This window comes from Talpa europaea (assembly GCF_964194135.1).
Source record: "Talpa europaea genome assembly, chromosome: 4".
In the NCBI taxonomy this organism is placed as follows: Eukaryota; Metazoa; Chordata; class Mammalia; order Eulipotyphla; family Talpidae; genus Talpa; species Talpa europaea.
Window position 1 is genome coordinate 82,628,701 of NC_140070.1, and position 19,872 is coordinate 82,648,572.

Genomic DNA, 19,872 nt, shown 5'->3' on the forward strand with positions numbered 1-19,872 from the left:
GTGAGTTATGAATATCAGTAGATTAAAGTTAGAACACAGAAGTGTTCAAAGTGAGATACTGTGCGTATTGCATTAGCTTGTTTTAGTTTATTCAATGTAATATACCATTTTTGTTTAAGAGTTTAAATTATTTTTCCTTAATAACTTGAAAAGACTTTAATGGATCTCAAAACAAAATGAAACTGAGCAAGTAAATATAGTAAATATGTATTTATTTGAAACAAGTGCACATGAATTCTATTTTCAAAAACTTGAACTTTTTTTTTTTTTTCAAGATTTTTTAATAGTGTTTATTAAGTATGGCTGAGAGTGGCCTGGCTGTTTTTGACTTGAGAAGGAAGTGATTCTTTGTCAGTTCAGTATTCCTAATTGTCACTTGGTTTTCTGCATTCTCTTTGTCTCCCCTGTATGTTCTTGCTGCTGTACACAATGATTTTTAAGTCCATAGGATTTGATCTAAGACTGAAAAGGCAAGATTAGACCAACCTATCCATCAGGAATTTCTGTGACTCTTCTTTCATCTGAAATTTTTTCTTGGCAGGGCATAGGGTTAAGTCTGGTGGCACAAAGGGTGAAGTGTCAGCACTATGAAGCTACCTGCAGTCACTGCAGCACAAGTTTGATCCAGGCCAGGGAGCTGACCTCTCCAGTCTTGCCTGCTGCTCCCCTCAGCAGTGAATTTCAGTCAGTCTGCCTGTTCTGTTCCCCACTCTGTCTCTGGTGAATCATCTCCCCTCCTCTAACCCCCCCACCCCCACCCCGGCACCTCTGGCTTGTATTCCAGTTCTTATATGCACAAATAAATAAATCTTTTGGAAAAAAAGATACCACTCACTACAGGTATCTGAACTGGTTATTGATCTAAATGGAGTCACTGAAATGCCTTTAGTAAAATTTATGACCTACTTATTCTTTTGTAACCTGGCACTGTAAGAGTCAAATAACTTTGTTCTTTAGTAGAAATAGCTATTATTTTCTTCAAGAAAATTAGAGGTCAGCTCCTTTCAGACTCTGCTCTGTGTAGACATAGGCATTCTATTTTTTTTTTTTATTTAAGATTTATTTATTTATGCATACAAGAGCTGGGATACAGGCCAGAGATGCAGGGGAGGTGAGAGGATTCCCCAGAGACAAAGCGGGGAGCAGAACAGGCAGACAGACTGAAATACACTGCTGAGGGGAGCAGCGGACGAGACCGAGAGGTCTGCTTTGCCATGTGGGTTTCTCTCTGGCCAGCCGGGGATCCAACTCCTACTGCAGGGGGTGCGGATTGCTTCATTGTGCCGTGCTTAACCTCTTGTGCCACCAGGGAGGCCCGACATAGCCTTTCTTTTTTTTTTTTTTAATAGAGGCATGTTTATTTATTTATTTATTTGTTTGTTTGTTCTGTTTACACATGCACTGGGTACAGTCAGAAGCGCGGGAGGGTGAGAGAATTCACCAGAGCCAGAGTGGGGAGCAGAGCAGGCAGAAGGACCGAAGTACACTGCTGAGGGGAGCAGCGGGCGGCAGGAGAGGTCTGCACACCATGTGGGACCCTCCTCCAGTGGCTGGGGAGCAGCCGGGGATCAAACCGGCTCCGCAGAGGCCGCGGGCAGCTTCGCAACCCAGCGCTCAACTGCTGCGCCACCGGGGAGGCCCCCGACATAGCCTTTCTATAACATTCTCTCATGAACCATCTTCAGGATGAGGGAGGGCTGACCAGAACAACCTTCTGGTTCACCACACCAAATCCAACTAGACTCATGGTATCACCATCAGGTTAAACTTGCAGGATTTCTTTTGAAAAAAATGTTCTTGTGACTTAAAAAATTGAAAAAACTCACATATATGTTACGTACTCTCCATTCATAAAAACATTTGCCATAATCCAAAATCAAGTCACTTTGGGTGGTTTTCTCAACTTTTTAGTTCTTTTTCTTTTTTTTTTTTTAATATTTATTTATTTGTTTATTTATACAAGAGCTGGGGTACAGGCCAGATTTGCAGGAGGGTGAGAGGATTCACCAGACAGAGCGGGGAACAGAATGGGCAGATGCACAAAACACACTGCTGAGGGGAGCAGCCGGCGAGACAGGAGAGGTCTGGCGCACCATGTGGGACTCTCACCGGCGGGCCGGGATCAAACCGGCGCTTTAGAGGCTGAGGACAACTTCATAGCTTGGCGCTCAACCGCCTGCGCCACCAGGGAAAGCCCAGTTCTTTTTCTTTGTATGAATGCAGGGACTATCTTGAAGGCAGATGGGCCTAACCTGGTCTATTATCTCTTTTCTATAATTTAAGGAACAAATACTTATTTTCAAACTTATGTTCAATCTTACCAGAGAGCTTTATTCCCTAACTCACCCTCTAAGTCCAGTTTAGTAAAGTAGTTAATTGTTGAGAAGATATACTAAACTTGAGATCTCCAAGTAGAAACCTATATTAAATATGTTAAAACTTGTCATTTATTGATATAATATTTTGCAGTAATACCTAGTGTCATTGCTCCTTTCAGTCAGTACTACATAAAAAAAATATTTCTTCAAGGTAAAAAAAATTCTACTGCCAGTGGTGAGAAGATAATTACCAACATTGTTTTTATTTCTTAGGCTGACAAAAAAGTAGCTGATGGGTATGGTGTCTCTGAAAATAGCAAGCTTGGTCTTGTTTCTTTATCTTGAATTTACAGAACATCTTTGATAATAAATACTTTGATATCTAGAAATTTGATTACTTGCTGTGAGCACAGTGAAGAGTACCCTCAAGGCTTGTAATATAATGCTTTTAAAACTGATGATAGCACTGGGTAAATTTCAACCTAGAATACCTGTGTTTCAGATGCTTATAGCACCTGAAACTTAATTTTCAATCTGCATTTATTTGATAGATTGTACATGAGCTTCAACTTTTCACCTTAATGTTTTCTTTGGTCGTAGTACATAATAGTGGTAGGGATTTTTTATTTGCTTTCTTGCTCAGACTGCTGTTTGCCAGCAGAAATAGTAAACTGTTACAGAGTGAAATGATGAGAAACAGACAGTGGAGAACTAAAAGAAATGGGAACTGCTGAAAAGGAACAAAAATAGAAAAATTGAAAAGAATCCTAGAAGCCAACTATATAGCATGGAAAAAATATGGAATGATAAGAAAAAGTAAGTGAAACAAAACTCCCTGAAATACTTTTAAAAAAAGGCAAAAAATGTAGAGGAACTGTTCGTTTATGGTTGGGGAGAGGCAAAAAAAGGAACAATTTAAAGATGAAGTTTTATGGAGCCCAACATAGTTGATTAAAGATGTTGTTCACTGTTTCATTATCTTGTAGCAATTAAAATATTTCTATTGGTACATCAAATTAGAATAATACTTTTTTTTAAAAAATTAATTTTCTTCCTTTTAGAGCAGACTAGCTACTTACCATACTAACCTCCTTTGTTAGATTTCCCTTGTAATACTAGGGATTACCTTTATTTAAAAATGTCTTAATGACATTTTTGATAAAACATATCTCAATTTTAAAATAGTGGCTATTTTTTTCCATAGAGTCACAGTCACTTACTAGAAAATTACCATAATCTTTCACTCAATGAGAAATGAGATCACAGTTGCTAAGTAGTAATATTCATTAACAGATTGCAGTATTTTACTGTCTGTAGTAGTTTGTCTATGGCCCCTATTGGTTAGAGAAAAAGACTTTCTTTCTTATTTTGTGAGTTTCATTTTGGAAAAAGCTTTATTTTTTCCAAATAAACCTCTAGTCTTTATTATTTCTATAGGAGTTATAAGTTGCTTGAGCTGTTCTTTACTTTTGAATGTTAGTTGCAATTAAATATATTCCTTTGTTATCCACTGAAAAATTCTCTTCCTGACTGGCCCCTTAATTAGGTAGCATTCATTCATTCATTCATTCATTCAATTTTTAATAAATATATCTTGATAACATGTTTTATAATTGGGGTATATGTACTAAAAATGAATATAAATCCTGTTTTCAAGTTGATGAACAATTTATTACATGGAAAAAAACAGAAAAGGAAGGAATTCCATGGAGAATGAGTAAAGATTTCAGAACAGTGAAATTCTGAAGTGGGTCTTAAAGGATGAATATAACTCCAGCTGGTCAAAAAGAAGCTGAAAAGTAGATACATAAATGTTAGAACTGACATACTATCTAGAAAGTTGAGGCAAAGATGAATTTTAACTCATGACTTGATCATTACGTTATATAACAGTGTCTGTCTTACCCCACAAGTGGCAGAGTTACTGTTGACTATCAGAGTTTGATTACAGATGAATCCCTACCAGTGAGTTAAGAGATCTATTATAGCAATTAGATTTTATTCAATCATGATGGCTGTTTTTAGCAGTCTATAGAAGTTGTGTGTGTAATTGTGTCCTTACTTCTGGTGTGGGGGTTTTAGTTAGCAGGGCTCATGGCCAGCAAATGAAGTAGGAGAGAAAAATACAGTAGAACCTAGGAAGACAAAGAGGAACCATATCCTATCTCCAAAACCTGCTGAGGTCTTTTACCACTAAGCATCCAACCTTGGTGACATGGGTGATCTGCAGAGAGCTGGAACATTTTGCCAGAGTTGCACAGGATCCTGTTTTGGAATTTAGAGAAACTGAAGGTAGATCCTGCCCCCTGCTCTTAACTACACTTGAGCCTATACACTAAGCTACAGGTAAGATTCATGGAGTTTTGACAATTACTTAGGCCTGTGTAACCCACAGTCTGTCAAGACTTAAAATATTTATTTCCATTATCCCCAAAAGATTCTGAGTGCTCCTTCACAATCCATTCACTCCACTCATCAAAAGCAATCATTGTTCTGATTTATCATCGTCTAGCTTTGCCTATTCTTGAACTTCATAAAATATATAATTAAACAAAATGTACTCTTTTCATAAAAATTTTTCTCTTAGCATGTTTTTGAAGTTTATTCATGTTGTGTCTATTAGAAGCTGTTCCTTTTTGTTGGTTTGTGTTTTGGATTAGGTTAAAAATGCTATCTTTGCTTTTGGACTGACTCACATTGATACTGAGGCCAGCCTCAGTTCCCTCAGCCAATAAAAGGAAACAGAGTTTGAGGAGAAGCAAAGTAGTTTAATTTGTTGACAAACTGAGGAGAGCAGCTGACTCGTGTCTGAAAGACCACTGTCCTGATCTAGGGTCAGCATGTCCTTTTATAGGCATATGGAGATTTGGGGTGGGTGCCAACTTGCTTTTTTAACACCTGATGTTCAGCCTCCTTATTATCTTCTTAGGGATGTCCTCCTTTTCCTTAGAATGCAAGAAGACAAACTTGTTAAATGCAAGACTCTTATCTGGTGGGGCTTTTCCTGTTTCACTGCATCACCACTGTTGGCTACAAGTTACATTTACTCAGAAGTGGTTGAGCAAGGTTTGAGGCAACCGTCTAATCTCTTTAAGAGGTACCTCTTTAGAGATACCTTTTTATCACTAATTCACTTTGGGGCACAGAATCTGTTCAGTCTTTCTGTACTACAAGGTCCAAATTACTGAATTCTTAGTTAACTTAGATTATAGACTTCAATTTCTTTTTCCTTAGTCACAGGATCTTTCCTGATACTTCTTTATTAACACATACTGACATTTCTTCTAGTCAACCTGGAGTTATATAAGCTTTGTAAATATGGGGTCTACCTTTCAACATATCATAAGCAGTTAAAGATAGGATTGCTGGGCCTCCCTGTGGCGCAAGGAGTTAAGACACAACCTATGAAGCTGTCCACAGCCACTGCATCATGAGTTTGATCCCCGACCAGGAAGATACCCACATGGCGCAGCAGACCTCTCCTGACTCGCCCGCTGCTCCCCTCAGCAGTGTATTTCAGTCAGTCCACCTGTTCTATATCCTACTTGTCTCTGGTGAATCCTCTCAGCCGCCTCCCCCTTCTGGCCTGTACCCTGGTTCTTGTATGCATAAACAAACAAATGTTTAAAAAAAAATAGGATTGCTGGTGTGTGTGTGTGTGTGTGTGTGTGTGTGTGTGTGTTTGTAAAGGAGAAATTTAAGGTACTGACTCATGTGATAATGGCATTTGGCAACTTTGAGATCTGTAGGGTAAGCCAACAAACTGAAGACCCAGGGAGAGTAAGTATTGTGGTTCAAGTATGAAGGTTATCTGCTGGCAGAATTCTCTCCTGTTCAAGGAAGGTTAGTCTGTTGCTCATTTCAGGCCTTCAGTTGGTTAGATAAGTTTCACCCATGTTATGGAGGGCAATCTGCTTGACTCAGAGTCCACCAGTTTAAATGTCAGTCTTATCCCAAAACACAGAAACATCCGTAACAATGTTTAACCACATATTTGGGCATTGTGGCCCAGCCAAGTTGGAAAATTAGTGATCACATTGGTTTTTTAGCTTGTTGTATTTGTTTACCTCCCCCTCTATTGCCCACTTACTAAGTCAGTTCTACTTTTTCAATTCTACTAAAGCAACTCCACCTTCGATGCCAAATTCAGTATTAGTTAAGATAGTTTTTCTTACCACAGAGAAGAAAGAGGACAAAAAGAAAAGGAAGAGAAAAAGGAGAAAGAGACAGAAACAGACAAAAACAAAGATAGAGACTCACAATAGTAGTGACTTAAATAAAATCTGAGATGGTTTTCCAGGGTTGTTCTGGCAATCAGTTGATGTTCAGACTCATAGTCATTAGGGTACTGTGTATTTTCCATCTCATTGTCCAAAGTAGATATTCCAGCTCTTGCTATTCAGTCTTCATAGCAACTAATATTAAGGGACAAAAGAGTACCCTTCATATTATCCCCACTCACATCTCTTGGGTCAGATTTAGTCATGACTACCTTTAGTGAAGAAGCAGTTTGGAAAATTAGCCTTAGCCTTGTACAATTAAAAATTCCATCCCTGGGCCTGCCTGGTGGTGCAAGGGGTTAAGTATCAGCACTATGAAGCTATCAGCAGCCACTGCAGAACAAGTTTGATCCCTGGCCAGGGAGCAAACACATATGGCAAGGACCTCTCCAGTCTTGCCCGCTGCTCCCCTTAACAGTGTATTTCAGTCAGTCGCCTGTTCCATTCCCCACTCTGTCTCTGGTAAATCCTCTCACGTCCCCCCCTCCCCCATAGCTCTGGCCTACACCTCAGTTCTTATATGCATAAATAAAAAATATTTTTTTAAATTCCATTACTACAGAAGAAAGTGAAAGTAGATATTGAAGAACCATTCGAAGTTTAGAAAATACCTTGATCAGATAACACTGGAGAATGAAATGAAAATTAACAAGAAAATCTTTTAGGAAGAAAACCAATTTGAAAGATTGTACAAAAATGAAGACATAGATGACAAAAGCCTTCACTAAGTGAATGAAAAGCGGATAGAAACTTGTGGTCAGATTTGAAAGATAGTTTCAATGGAGAATGAATAGAATTTGGTGATTGGTTGGCTCTGAGGTAGAAAGAAAGAGCTATCAAGCTGACATGAAATATAGGCTCTATTACCTTAATGTGAATCCTGGTTTGAACATTTATTGAGAGGGCTTGTAAACTCTTGCCTTGGCTTCTTTATCTGCAAAGCAAAAATAGTAATTCATGTCACAGAATTTTATTGAAAGATTGAATGAGATAGCATGTAGAACGTCTAACTTTAGGAAAAAAAGATAAACTGAGCATAGAGTTCTTGGGAAGACTAATATCTAAAAGATAGGAGAAAAAGGAAAGGTCAGTAAAAGAGGCTAAAAGGGAATTCAAATAAGTTGGAGATAAATAAAGAATGGTGCCCAGGAAGCCAGAGTGGGAGAAAGTTTCTCAAAATTGAAGATTTATGACAGAATCATAAAGTATGGTAAGATAAAGGCCAGAAATAAATCTTTTTTTTTCCCCAAAGATTTATTTGTTTGTGCATACAAGAACTAGGGTACAGGGTGGAGGTGTGGGGGTGTGAGAGGATTCACCGGTGACAGAGTGGGGAACAGAACAGGCAGACCGACTGAAACACACTGCTGAGGGGAGCAGTGGGCGAGACAGGAGAGGTCTGCCTCGCCATGTGGGTTGCTCCCTGGCCAGCCAGGGATCGAACTCGTGCTGCAGAGGCTGTGGATTGCTTCAAAGTGTGGTGCTTAACCCCAGAAATAAATCTTTTAATTTAAACTGGCTTTGTTTTTAGGCTTATTTTAGGTTTTAATTTAGGCTTATTTATCAACAAGTTTATTTTATCAACAAGTTTCTGAGGAAAATAATTTTATCCACCTTTTAGATAAGGAATCAAAATTTGGTTCATTACTAATAGATTATTTAAAATCTGGAGTAGTTAATCAAAATATACTCCAAGTAATTTAGAATTTTCTGTTGTCTAATTTGTTAAAATTCATTTTTTTTTTTTGGTTAAAATTCTTTAAAACTGTGATTCAGATGCTAATCTATGATGAGAGGTTCAAGCCATGTCTCAACATGAATTACTTGCTTTTGTACCTCATCATAAAATCTGTGCAACAGCGCGTCGTTAGGTGATAGTTGTATGCTCTATAAAATGATCAGGTGGCCAAGATCCTCAGGTTAATTCTTAGTTTCTCTATGTAAAAGTACTTAAAATTATGTAGTTATTCTTTTCGCTCCGTGAGTATTTAGGATGATGAAATGTATGCATGTGGCATCCTATGTCTTATTGTCCCAGATTCCACACTTTTTTTTTAGCAGTGGTGATATTTGCTTCAGGGTATACATCCTCGGTAAAGCTTGCTGTTCTTTTCCTGCTATAGATGAGAGTGGAATTCTTTGTGCTGCATTAATTAGCTCTGCAACTTCAGGCAAGTCAGTGAGTCTTTGTGACTCTCCATTTGATAAATTGGGTCAGACTATTTATCCTGTACACCTCAAAGGTTTTATTAAGACTCTAGTGTGAAGTGCTCTTTAAATTAAGCACCAAATAAACATAAAGCATTATTTATTAACATAGGAATCAGCATAGCATTTCATTCCTGGGGCAAATCTTCACTCCCACTGATCAGGAATCTTCTTCCTTACCGTAAAGAAGGTAAGAATTTCCTCATGGGGCCTCCCCTGGTGGTGCAGCGGTTGAGCACTGGGCTGCAAAGCTGCGCACAACCTCAGCAGCACCGGTTCTATCCCCGGCCGCCAAGCCAGGGTCCCACATGGCGCGCAAACCTCTCCTGCCTCCCGCTGCTCCCCTCATCAGTATACTTTGTCACTCTGCCTGTTCTGCTCTCCGCTCTGGCTCTGGTGAATTCTCTCACCCTCCCGTGCTTCTGACTGTACCCAGTGATTATATGAATAAATAAATCTTTAAAAATATAAATAAATAAATAAATAATTCTTTAAAAAAAAAAGAATTTCATCATGGAGGAATGTGGGCAGTGCCCATTGTCCTCTGGAAGCATTTCACCTTTTGAATTTTAGATTTAATTTAATTATCATTTGAGCATTGAGCTGCAAAGATTGGCAGTAGTTTTCGTTTTATTATTATTTACATACCTGTTTTCTTTTCTACATAAGTTCTAAGTAATAAAGTAGACTTATATAGACTATTTGGAAAATTAGTTGAATATTAAAGGGTCATATGGAACCAATTGCAAGATGATGCTGCTGTGCTCACTTTAAATTTTTAAAATTTATGTGTAATTTTGTTTTAGAGATTTATTTATTTATGAATACAAGAACTGGGGTACAGGCCAGAGGTATGGGGGGGTTAGAGGATTCACCAGAGACAGAGTGGGGAACAGAACAGGCAGATGTACTGAAATACACTGCCGTGGGGAGCAACAGGCAAGTCAGGAGAGGTCTGCTGCGCCATGTGAGTAGCTCCTTGGCCAGGGATTGAACTCCGTGCTGCAGGGGCTGTGAATAGCTTCATAGGTTGTGTTGTAACCCATTGTGCCACCAGGGAGGCCCATCTGTGTGGTTTTAAGAATGTTATAGTGCTAAAGTTTCTAAGACAAAGGGGCCAAGATTGCTAATATGACAATAAAGGAGTCTATGTCGGTTTCACTTGATTCCTTCTTTCATCCATGTTTACATCCAAAGAGATGGTATTTGTTGATTTAATGCTTTAATGATCATAGAAAAGAAATGAAGATGAGAACTAAATATATTAATCATAGTAGTATCTTGCTATAATATGAATTTTTCAAGTGTACAAAGTATCTGTGATTGCTGTAATACTTTACTACAAATTGTAGAAGAGACAGTTGTAACTGTAAATATTTAGGAGGAAGACCTAAAAAGAAATGGTTTATCTTCTGAGAAGTCATGAAAAACTAATGAAAGGTTGAAAATCACTTTCTGCTTTGGTCAAAAGATGGCACTATTGCTGTGCTGATTGTTTTCTCTTCAATTTGAGCTTATCTTTTTAAATGTAGAAAACAGTTAAATTTAGTGAACTAATTAACACTGACCCTCCCAACAGAATGCCAGATTTCTAATCAAGGACCAGAAAAATGGAATTTATATTTTTTAAAAATTGCATTCCATTGTTTTAATCGCTATTTACAAAAATTTTCTCTGAGATTCAGATTTGCCATGAGAACAATAGGACACCCTGCTTCATTTTTCAGTTTGGCTAAGTCTGAAATATACTTCCTTTGGATTTTTAATAGCTGTTAGTGTTCCAAAATATTTACAGTTTTAAAATTTTTTTCAAGATTGTTGAACTTATGCTTTCATTAAGGTAATAATACTTTTTATTTGTTGTTCAAGCCATTAAAATCAGGTAATCATTTTCTTTTTATTTTCATCAGTCACTGTGCTTTACTTGTTGGTAGTTGGAAGAATGCATGGTCTACTCTGGAAATGTAAAGGTACCCTCTCTTTTTGAGCTGGCAGATAATACGCTCTCTGGTTTCTAAGCCAGTATCTTCAATGGCTTGATTTTCTATGTTTCTTCAACCAGATATTTCAAAGATGAAGAAATACAGGGAAAAGCACTGAACAAAATAGACAGAATGAACTCCTGAAAAAATGGTTTTATTATTGACTGTTTTTAGAAAATGTAAATGTACAAATCAAAACATTTTTGGGGAGGTGGGGAGGAATCTGTGGTGTTGAGAGAACACAACGGAATCCAGTCTCTTCTTTATATTTAAAGTAAGAAAATATTGGTTTACTGCATACACACCCAGGTGTGCCTATGTACTGCTTTTTAAAGTTAGCATTTAAATGATTTCATTTTAAGAAGTAAAAATGATTATGGAGGGGAACAAAACTTTCATCATATAACTATGTGGCTACTTTATCATGTAAATACACTAACAACATATTTTATATAACTTTGCAATATAACTCTCTCAACTCAAAAATACAAGTACAAAATCTTATTTAGAACCTATGAGAGGGCCTCCCCTGGTGGCTCAGCGGTTGAGCTCTGGGCTGCGAAGCTGCCCGCAGCCTCTGCAGCACCGGTTCGATCCCCAGCCCCCAGCGAGGGTCCCACATGGTGCACAGACCTCTCCTGCCATGCCCGCTGCTCCCCTCAGCAGTGTATTTCGTCACTCTGCCTGTTCTGTTCCCCACTCTGGCTCTGGTGAATTCTCTCACCCTCCCGCGCTTCTGACTGTACCCAGTGCATGTATAAACAAAAAACAAACAAATAAATAAATAAATAAAACATGCCTCTCTTAAAAAAATAAAATAAAATAAAATAATTGATACATTACTTCACCCACTTCCCCCTGTAACGTTGGGGCAGTACCCTATAGTCTAACATTAATGTATTTTTAGCAAAATATATGAACAGTTATATCACATAGGCTAAACCTTGACCATAAATAGCCTTATATTAATTTAAGTCAGATTTTGAGGCCAAATGATTCTGCCACAAACTTAAGGAAAAACTCTAAGTTGTAGAGTTTTTTGGGATTTTTACATTGCAGTATAAGAGAGAGTAGATCTTAAGTACCATTCAGGTATGCTCTGTGAAATTCCAAAAATCAGTCAATGATTTTCTGTTTTTAAATGAGGAAAATTTAACTTGACATTGTATTCTACTTAATGGTTTCTTTTTTGTAGACTATGTTTTTTGTTTTAAGCTGTTTGAGTAACTAGGTGGCTTAAGTACAAACTGCATTTTATCCATTTCCATAATACACTGAAGTATTGCCCTGGCTCTGTATTATAATTGGACATTGTATATTGAATAATATATAAAACCCAAGATAAATGTGTACTAGCTTTCATTTCAGTTTAAAGTATTTAGCTTTATACTTAATCTAATCAACACAATACTTTTGCTTCATCTACTATAGTTAGTGTTGACATCTTTTTCTACTTTGTACTTATGTGATTAGAACGTTCTGCTGACCATCTCTCTAGCTTCAGTTATAATTCAATGGTAAGTAATGCGAGTCTTAATACAACTTTGTTATAATTTCATGCAGCAGTGTTAGTGTTATAAGCATGGGTGAAAAATGTCACATTATTCTGGATCTTATTACGTTGTGAAACTTACAGTTTTTGAGAAGCCATAGGGCCGTAGCACATTTGGAGAAGGTTAACTGAGGATAACATTATGCTAAAATGCTTGCTGTTTAGTTAGTTGTTTGGTTTGCATTCTTATTAACAGGGAAAAAAGGCTAAGTTTGCATGGCACAGAAATTTACACAAGCATCGAGAACCCTTTTACCTTCTTTCTTCCAGATCACACATCTAGCATGTCTTATTTTTCTTTTCTAATCCTGACTTATGTTTTTATATGGTCATTACAATAACCATGCCTGTTTATTGGTGTTATTTGAGTGTCCCTAACTCCTTAATGTTTATTTCGCCTCCAGAATTTTAAATTTCTTAGTTGTTTTAAGTTTTTCTAGCAGTATCATTCTCCCATTCTGATTGGAACCACCCTGAGGCAATACAACCCTTCTCACACTCTACTAACTGTCCTGAAAATACATATATATAGACTTTTATTTATCATGTGAAATCTATAATAGATGAAATCTATAATAATATCTGGTTCTTATGGGCTGTTTCAATATATGTGAAGTATTATGGAAGCAGTATTATGGAAGTAATAGGCAAACACTATATTTAGACACTTATGTTTTAAGAGTGTGGTTATATGAACTCTAGGAGTGAGTTTTTTTCAGATCGCCTGTTTTCCCTAATCTTTAAATACAGATTTATGGTTCTCTGAAACCCATAACTACTACATACAAAAGGGCATAAATGGCATTTCGGCAATAACTGGCAACAGCAGAACAGCAACAACCATTTGATAGGACTCATTCACATTTTGCTTAGGATCTTGAATTTAATCCAACTTGTAAAACAGCCTTTGTGTTGTCACACACAATTTCCATGTTTAGAAATTGATGTGAGCAGTTAAGTTATGCCCACTTAATTTTAGAAAGATAAATTATAGATATTGGAATCAAAACAAAGCAGAAGAATCAGCCAGCATTGGCAACATTATAGAAATTAATTAAAATTTCCCTCAAGCCAAGAACATATTGTTTGTAAATGATGAGGCTTCAATGTACTTTTGTTCAAATGTAATAAGAAAGAATCATATTTACTTGATTAGGCGCTGGGCTTTACTAATTATGAAACTAATATCAAAATAAGCCCTATCATAGGAATTTAAAGATAATCTGAATTCAAATACTGCATATATCCTTTGTACAGTAATCTAACTTCTTGAAGAGAATCATATACTCATTGATATAGTTAATAGAATATTATTTAAAATAAGTGTAGTTGTAATTTATACAATTTTAGCAAAATCTGCTGATGCCTTACTATGTCACTGTAAAAAAGAAAAAGCTGCTTTCAGATGTGCTATAAGAAATTTCCACTAACTGGCTAAACTATACATATTTATTATCTTACTCTTCTGGAAGTATAAATTTCCCATTAAGTTATGCAGGAACCCAGGACAGCATTGTATGGGCCCATATCAAGGTAGAATAAAAATAGTCCATGATTTCTTATCTGTGCTTTCAGTTACTTTCTTTGTTTCACTTTGTACTCCCACCACATTTCACCAGGCATTTCCAAAATCCCCTTTAGCTTGTAGGTCAGGTCATGGCCTTTGTGGATATAGTCCTTGCTGTGAGAGGTTCTCTCCATCTTCTTGATACACTATTCCTCCTCTGCATATCATCTTTCAGAAATGTGTTGAAATCTATTGTTAATATAAAATTTTGTCTATCCTATTCACTTTATTGTTTTGACCTACTACTTAAAATAATTAGATATGTTTTACATCATTGTTCTTTTTTTTTTTTTTTACAGTGTTTGCTTTCTTTTCTCAGGTGTAGTCCTCAGAATGTCCACCACCAATTCACCCGTGAACTATCACCATAGTCACTTATGCTCTTCCCTCCCTCATTTTGATCCCTCCCCCCTGCCCTGAAGAATGTTTCCAATTTATAGTTGTCTGTTTATATTTTTTTAAGATTTATTTATTTATGCATACAAGAGCTGGGGTACAGGCCAGAGATGCAGGGGTTTGACAGGATTCACCAGAGACAGAGTGGGGAACAGAACAGGCAGATTGACCGAAGTACACTGCTGAGGGGAGCAGCAGGTGAGACAGGAGAGGTCTGCTATGCCATGTGGGTAGCTCCCTGGCTGGCCGGGATCGAACTCGTGCTGCAGAGACTGCGGATTGCTTCATAGTGCGGTGCTTAACCCCTTGCGCCACCAGGGAGACCCCTTGTTGTCTGTTTATAAAAATTTTTTCTTCAGATTTTTTTATTTATACAAGAACCGGGATACAGGCCAGATTCGTGGGAGGGTGAGAAGACTCACCAGAGACAGAGCGGGGAACAGAATCGGCAGACTGACGAAATACACTGTGGAGGGGAGCAGCGGGTGAGACTGGAGAGGTCTGCCACACCAGGTGGGACCCTCGCTGGGCAGCCGGGATCAAACTGGCACTACAGAGGCTGCGGACTGCTTCACAGCGCTGCGCTCAACCGCCTGCGCCCTCAGGGGAGGCCCTATAAAAATAATTTTTGAACCACCACATTAAAGGGTTTCTAAGGAAAGAGAGAGAAAAAGTTTTTCACCCTTTTGCTTGTCTTGAATTAGAATTATTCATTCCTTTAATAACTGATAATAGAGAATAGAATTTGAACTCATTGTGATGCTGTGGATCTTTATTATAAACCTCAGTTATTAGAATATTCTGTAGTTCTTTAAATATAGATGTGAGATATGGGACTGAATGTACTCTTAAATCTAGTAGGTTCTGAAACATGGTTTCTTGAAAAAAAAAGTTTTTGATTAGTAATTGTTTTGGGGTTATCACTAACAGCAGGAGGAAAAATACTGTAGTTTGCTCTCAGTAGATGACCTTCACCCTTGTTACTCTCTCAATACCTGAGCTGTTTATCATGAAGTGGCATCTGCCATCAAACACCTTTGTTACTTGTCTGTGTTCCCATGTAGTTTCCCATGTACAGCTGGAATCCCATCTTTTCTGAAGCTGTCTCCTCCAACTGAAGTTTGAAGCCCTGGGATTATTATTCTCCTGGACTTTATTTTACAAATATGTTCAACTCTCCCCATTAAAAACAAAGCAAAACCAGATTCCTTCCCATCTTTTCCATGAAGCTAGTCTCATTTATGAAGCCATCCTAATTTCCTTTTTAAGTTCTACCTCCTTTAAAATACAGGCATTTTTTTCAGTGTCTGTGCTTAGTGTCTCCCTTTTTCCTTCCACTTTTCCTGGGAAATCCTAGTTATTCCCATGACTTCAACTGTTGATAAGCCCTAACCCCTTTTCCTGAAGTGCAGAAGCTCCTTCCTGCTTACCCATTAACTCCACTCAGTGTATTCAAAGGCAAATCCATCATTTCATGCTCAGCCCCCTCTTCCTATCCTTTAATGAACAAAACAACAAAGCAGTCAGTCGCATTCTGTCTTTCCCATATTGATCCATCTACCTACCATGTTCCTAGTCATCCAGGGGTACATTAGGAAGAAATAGTTGAACTCGTTCCAAAATATATATTTACCCCTGTGTTCATAGCAGCATTATTCATAATAGCCTAGACAGAATCAAACCTAAATATTTTCCCTTTGACTGATGACTGGATAAAGAAGCTGTGGTATATTTACCCAGTAGAATACTGCTCAGCTATTAAAACAGATGGAATCTTACCTTTTGTAACAAACACAGATAGTACTTGAGGTGATTATGCTAAGTCCAAAAGTGAAAGAGAAATACTGATGGTTTCACATATATGAATATGAATAACCTGAACAAACAGACTGGTGAAACACACAGAAAGAACTCAGATTCTGAAAAATATAGTCACTACTAAGGACATCATGACAAGGGAGTAGGAGCAATGGGTGACAGAGGATCAATTTGATAGTGTGATGGCAGTAGAACTTTGGTGGTAGGTGGGTAGAGCACATACACATATTGAGAGATGAACCTACTCCAGAAAATAGATATTGACATATCTATATATATATATTTGTACAGGGATGGCAAATTAGTAAATCTGATTCAATAAAGAAAGAAATATTTGTAAGTCTACAAAACATCCAAAGTTACTATAATCTGAATCAGAGGTTAGTTTCAAGTTTTTAAACTTACTTGCATAAGACTTCATCTTTTTTTTTCCTTTTTGTTAATGTACCTAACCAATCTTCTGCATTTTCCTGATTACATTCAGGTCTGCAATTAAGGCCTTACGTCCTGGAGGGTTACTTGTGTATTCTACATGCACACTTTCCAAGGCAGAAAATCAAGATGTGATCAATGAAATTTTAAACTCCTACAATAACATCGTGCCTATGGACATTAAGGAAATAGCAAGGACTTGCTCCCAAGACTTCACATTTGCTCCCACTGGCCAGGAACATGGACTCTTGGTGATTCCAGACAAGGGCAAGGCCTGGGGCCCAATGTATGTAGCCAAATTGAAAAAATCATGGACTATGTGAAATTGGTAACATGCATTTTGTAAATCATGTCAGCGTATTATTAAATTTATTTTTCAAGCCTTTCTATAGGTTAAGCTTTAAATAACTATGGAGGCACTTTCCCCGAGCCTTTTGCAACCTTACTTAATTCGTACGCTATCATGTTGGAATATAGGCTTGAAAATTTTCCAGGTGAAATTTTTTTGTAGAAATATATCTATAGCAATGATTTAAGGTAGCACAGATGGTGTTTGTTCTGTATAATAAATCTGCTGTCTTTTACTTGGCATTTTGTAGTAAAATTAATCAGACTGCATGGTCTTATGCAAAAAATGTTTAGAACTGCATTCTATTCAGATGATGTTTCTTTGAACCTTTAAAAATGCGGATTTGCTGGCCCTCTTATCACTTTTGCTCCTTATCAAATATGAAGTTTCTCTCAGGGTTTTGTTCTGCCCTTTTTCTATAAGAGCTGATTGCCATTCTGAGACTCACTTCTTAAGCAACCTATTTTACTAGTTCTAGCAAAATAGGTTTCTTATTTGCCAAGTTGTTTTCTGTTAAGTACTATCTTCTGTTTACTGCAAAGGTCAGTGGCTCTATTGGCACCAGCTTTATTTCACCACTTTTTGTTGTATTCACAAATACAAATAGAAAGGGTAAATTGCGTTGAAAAGCCATCAGAACAGCAGATTCACATGCACATGTTTGACTTTCGACATTCAGCTTCTAGAATAATGGAGTCTATCCAGCAAGCTATAAAGCAAGTACTTGAAACAAAAGCAGAATGATTAATAACTGCAATAACTGAACTATATTTGGAGAGTTTTGTTACATAATTGCAGCTATAATGAGCACTACAGAATCTGATTATCTTACAGTTGCAATCTGGAGGGGCTTTTTATTTCACTCTGTTATGAAATGTTATATGAGAGTGTGATGTCACATATTAATGCACAGAGGGAGATACCTAGTGAGAGTGGATTATACTGCTACCAAACCCAATATCATTTACTAAGTGGCTGTTCCTGTTTACATATTTCCTGGGATATATTGTGTGCAGTTTTATATATTGTCCTTAGGTTTTTTTAGCTTTAGGTTCAAATCATGTATTTTCTCATGAAATTGCTTCACTTAGAGTCCAAACATATTTTCCACCTATTAGGAAAAAGTATGCAACGCACTACAAAAGATTTTATGTATTTTGAAATTATCTTTTAAAAAAAACTCAGTATAGAAATACAAAATTTTGCTGAAGCTGAATCCTTTTGAATTGTTTATTACATTCTGAGCATTTAAACTAGAGCTTATTTGCTCATTAACTTTTTTGTTTTGCAAGCACATGTAACTGAGTTTTCGGAATGTCCTCGAAACAATGCTTTTTTTTGTACCTTCATTCCATTAACCATTTTTCCCTTTGTACTAACTGATATATTTAAGAAAGCTGATCTCTTGAGGCCATCACATGTGCTATGTTAATTCAGAAAATTACTGATAATGTAAAAAATTTTTATTTTCATTAATTTGTTATTAATGGATTGTCGTAGTTTGTTTTGTTTTTTTCCGGCTATTTTTTCAAATAGCTTTATAAAAATTTAGGTTGTTTACTAACACATTAACTTTTCTCTGTAATCAGCACATTGAATGGCCACTAGTATCAGAAAAAGACTGAATAAATGTAATGAATTTAAATGGTTCATACTGAATTTTTAAAGCATCATATAATATCTGTGGTTTGGAAACAGGCAGCCTATAGTTCTTTCTCCTATTCTATATATCCATATAGCCTTATACTTAAGACTGCATGTTAACCTTTTAACAATGTTGTGAAAAGCATCCTTTTATATAATGTATAAAAGAATAGATAACAGTACACTTGCTACATGTCTGAAAAAGTAATCCCAAATCTAATAGGCCCTTATCAGAGAGTGTTTTATGCCTGGGAAATGAACATCAGATATTCTGCATAGGTTAATGCAACTCATCTGGAATACAAAGAGAAAATTGGAACCAGTCACAACAATATTACTAGATGCCAAGAAGTCCTTTGATGCAATTGAATGGGATTACTTGTATTATGTGTTAGGTAAATTTGGCTTTGGGGAGAAATACAACAGATAGCACAATTTATTTTCAACTCATTTATATGGTTCAAATCAATGGTTTACAATCTCTCTTTCCTTGCCTTATTGCTGCATTGGGGAGGCAAGTAAGGATGATGCCCATTACTGATGCTACTCCTTAGGCTGACATTGGATCTATTCTATCGCCCAGATCCCACAAGTATCTAAAGGATATTCAGGTGAAGGTTCACAAGTTTACTAATGTCTGCTAATAATCTACTCTTGTGCTGCAAGCCGTAAGAGCATCTGTCCTGAGAACATTAAAAGTAATGTCAGAATTTGGAATGGCTTCCAATGGGAGAGAATCAAAAATGCTATCTTGACAGAATAGTTTCTATTAATATTACTGGGTGACATTTAAAGTAAAACAAAAATGTAAAATGAATTGATTTAGGATTCTCATTAGGGAATGGTTAAACAATAGAGTAAAAGAACAAATTTTTAAAATTCACCTGTAATTCAATACCAAAATTAAAAAAAAGAAAATAGGCTTACTAAGTCTAAGAAGGAAGAAAGCCACCTGAGAGAGCTTATACCTCTTTAAAGTTTAATTAACTCATTCAAATATTAACACCATACCTTTCTGCAACTTTTTACAAAAAATGAGGAAAGTAATTTCTTTATTCATGTGACATCAGTTATGATGAAACTTGGTGAAAGCATATGCTACCTTAGGAAAAGACCTGCTTGCCTCATTGGTAGCTATTTAGTGACATACTTCATGACTCAATTAAGCTTGCTAGGTTTGTCAAAAGGGATTTTCTGCTGCATATTGCAATGGAAGAGCCTATTACACACAAATAGCTACACAACTTAGCAGAATCAACGGAGACAAAAACGTAGTCTATTGAAAATAAGAAATAGAACTATAGCTTCTTCCTATTTCTTAAAAAA

The 19,872-nt window shown here is 36.8% G+C and overlaps 1 protein-coding gene across 1 annotated transcript in view; it reads left to right on the plus strand.

Annotated features, from left to right (window-relative positions):
• The window catches only part of NSUN3 (NOP2/Sun RNA methyltransferase 3), a gene marked incomplete at both ends in the record, with an annotated part of 47,286 nt that extends 30,410 nt beyond the window's left edge, over positions 1 to 16,876 (plus strand). The window contains one exon of the mRNA XM_084232640.1: positions 16,606 to 16,876. Coding sequence (XP_084088766.1) covers positions 16,606 to 16,876 — 271 coding nt within the window. The remainder of the gene's footprint in view (positions 1 to 16,605) is intronic.
• Positions 16,877 to 19,872: the final 2,996 nt, after the last annotated feature.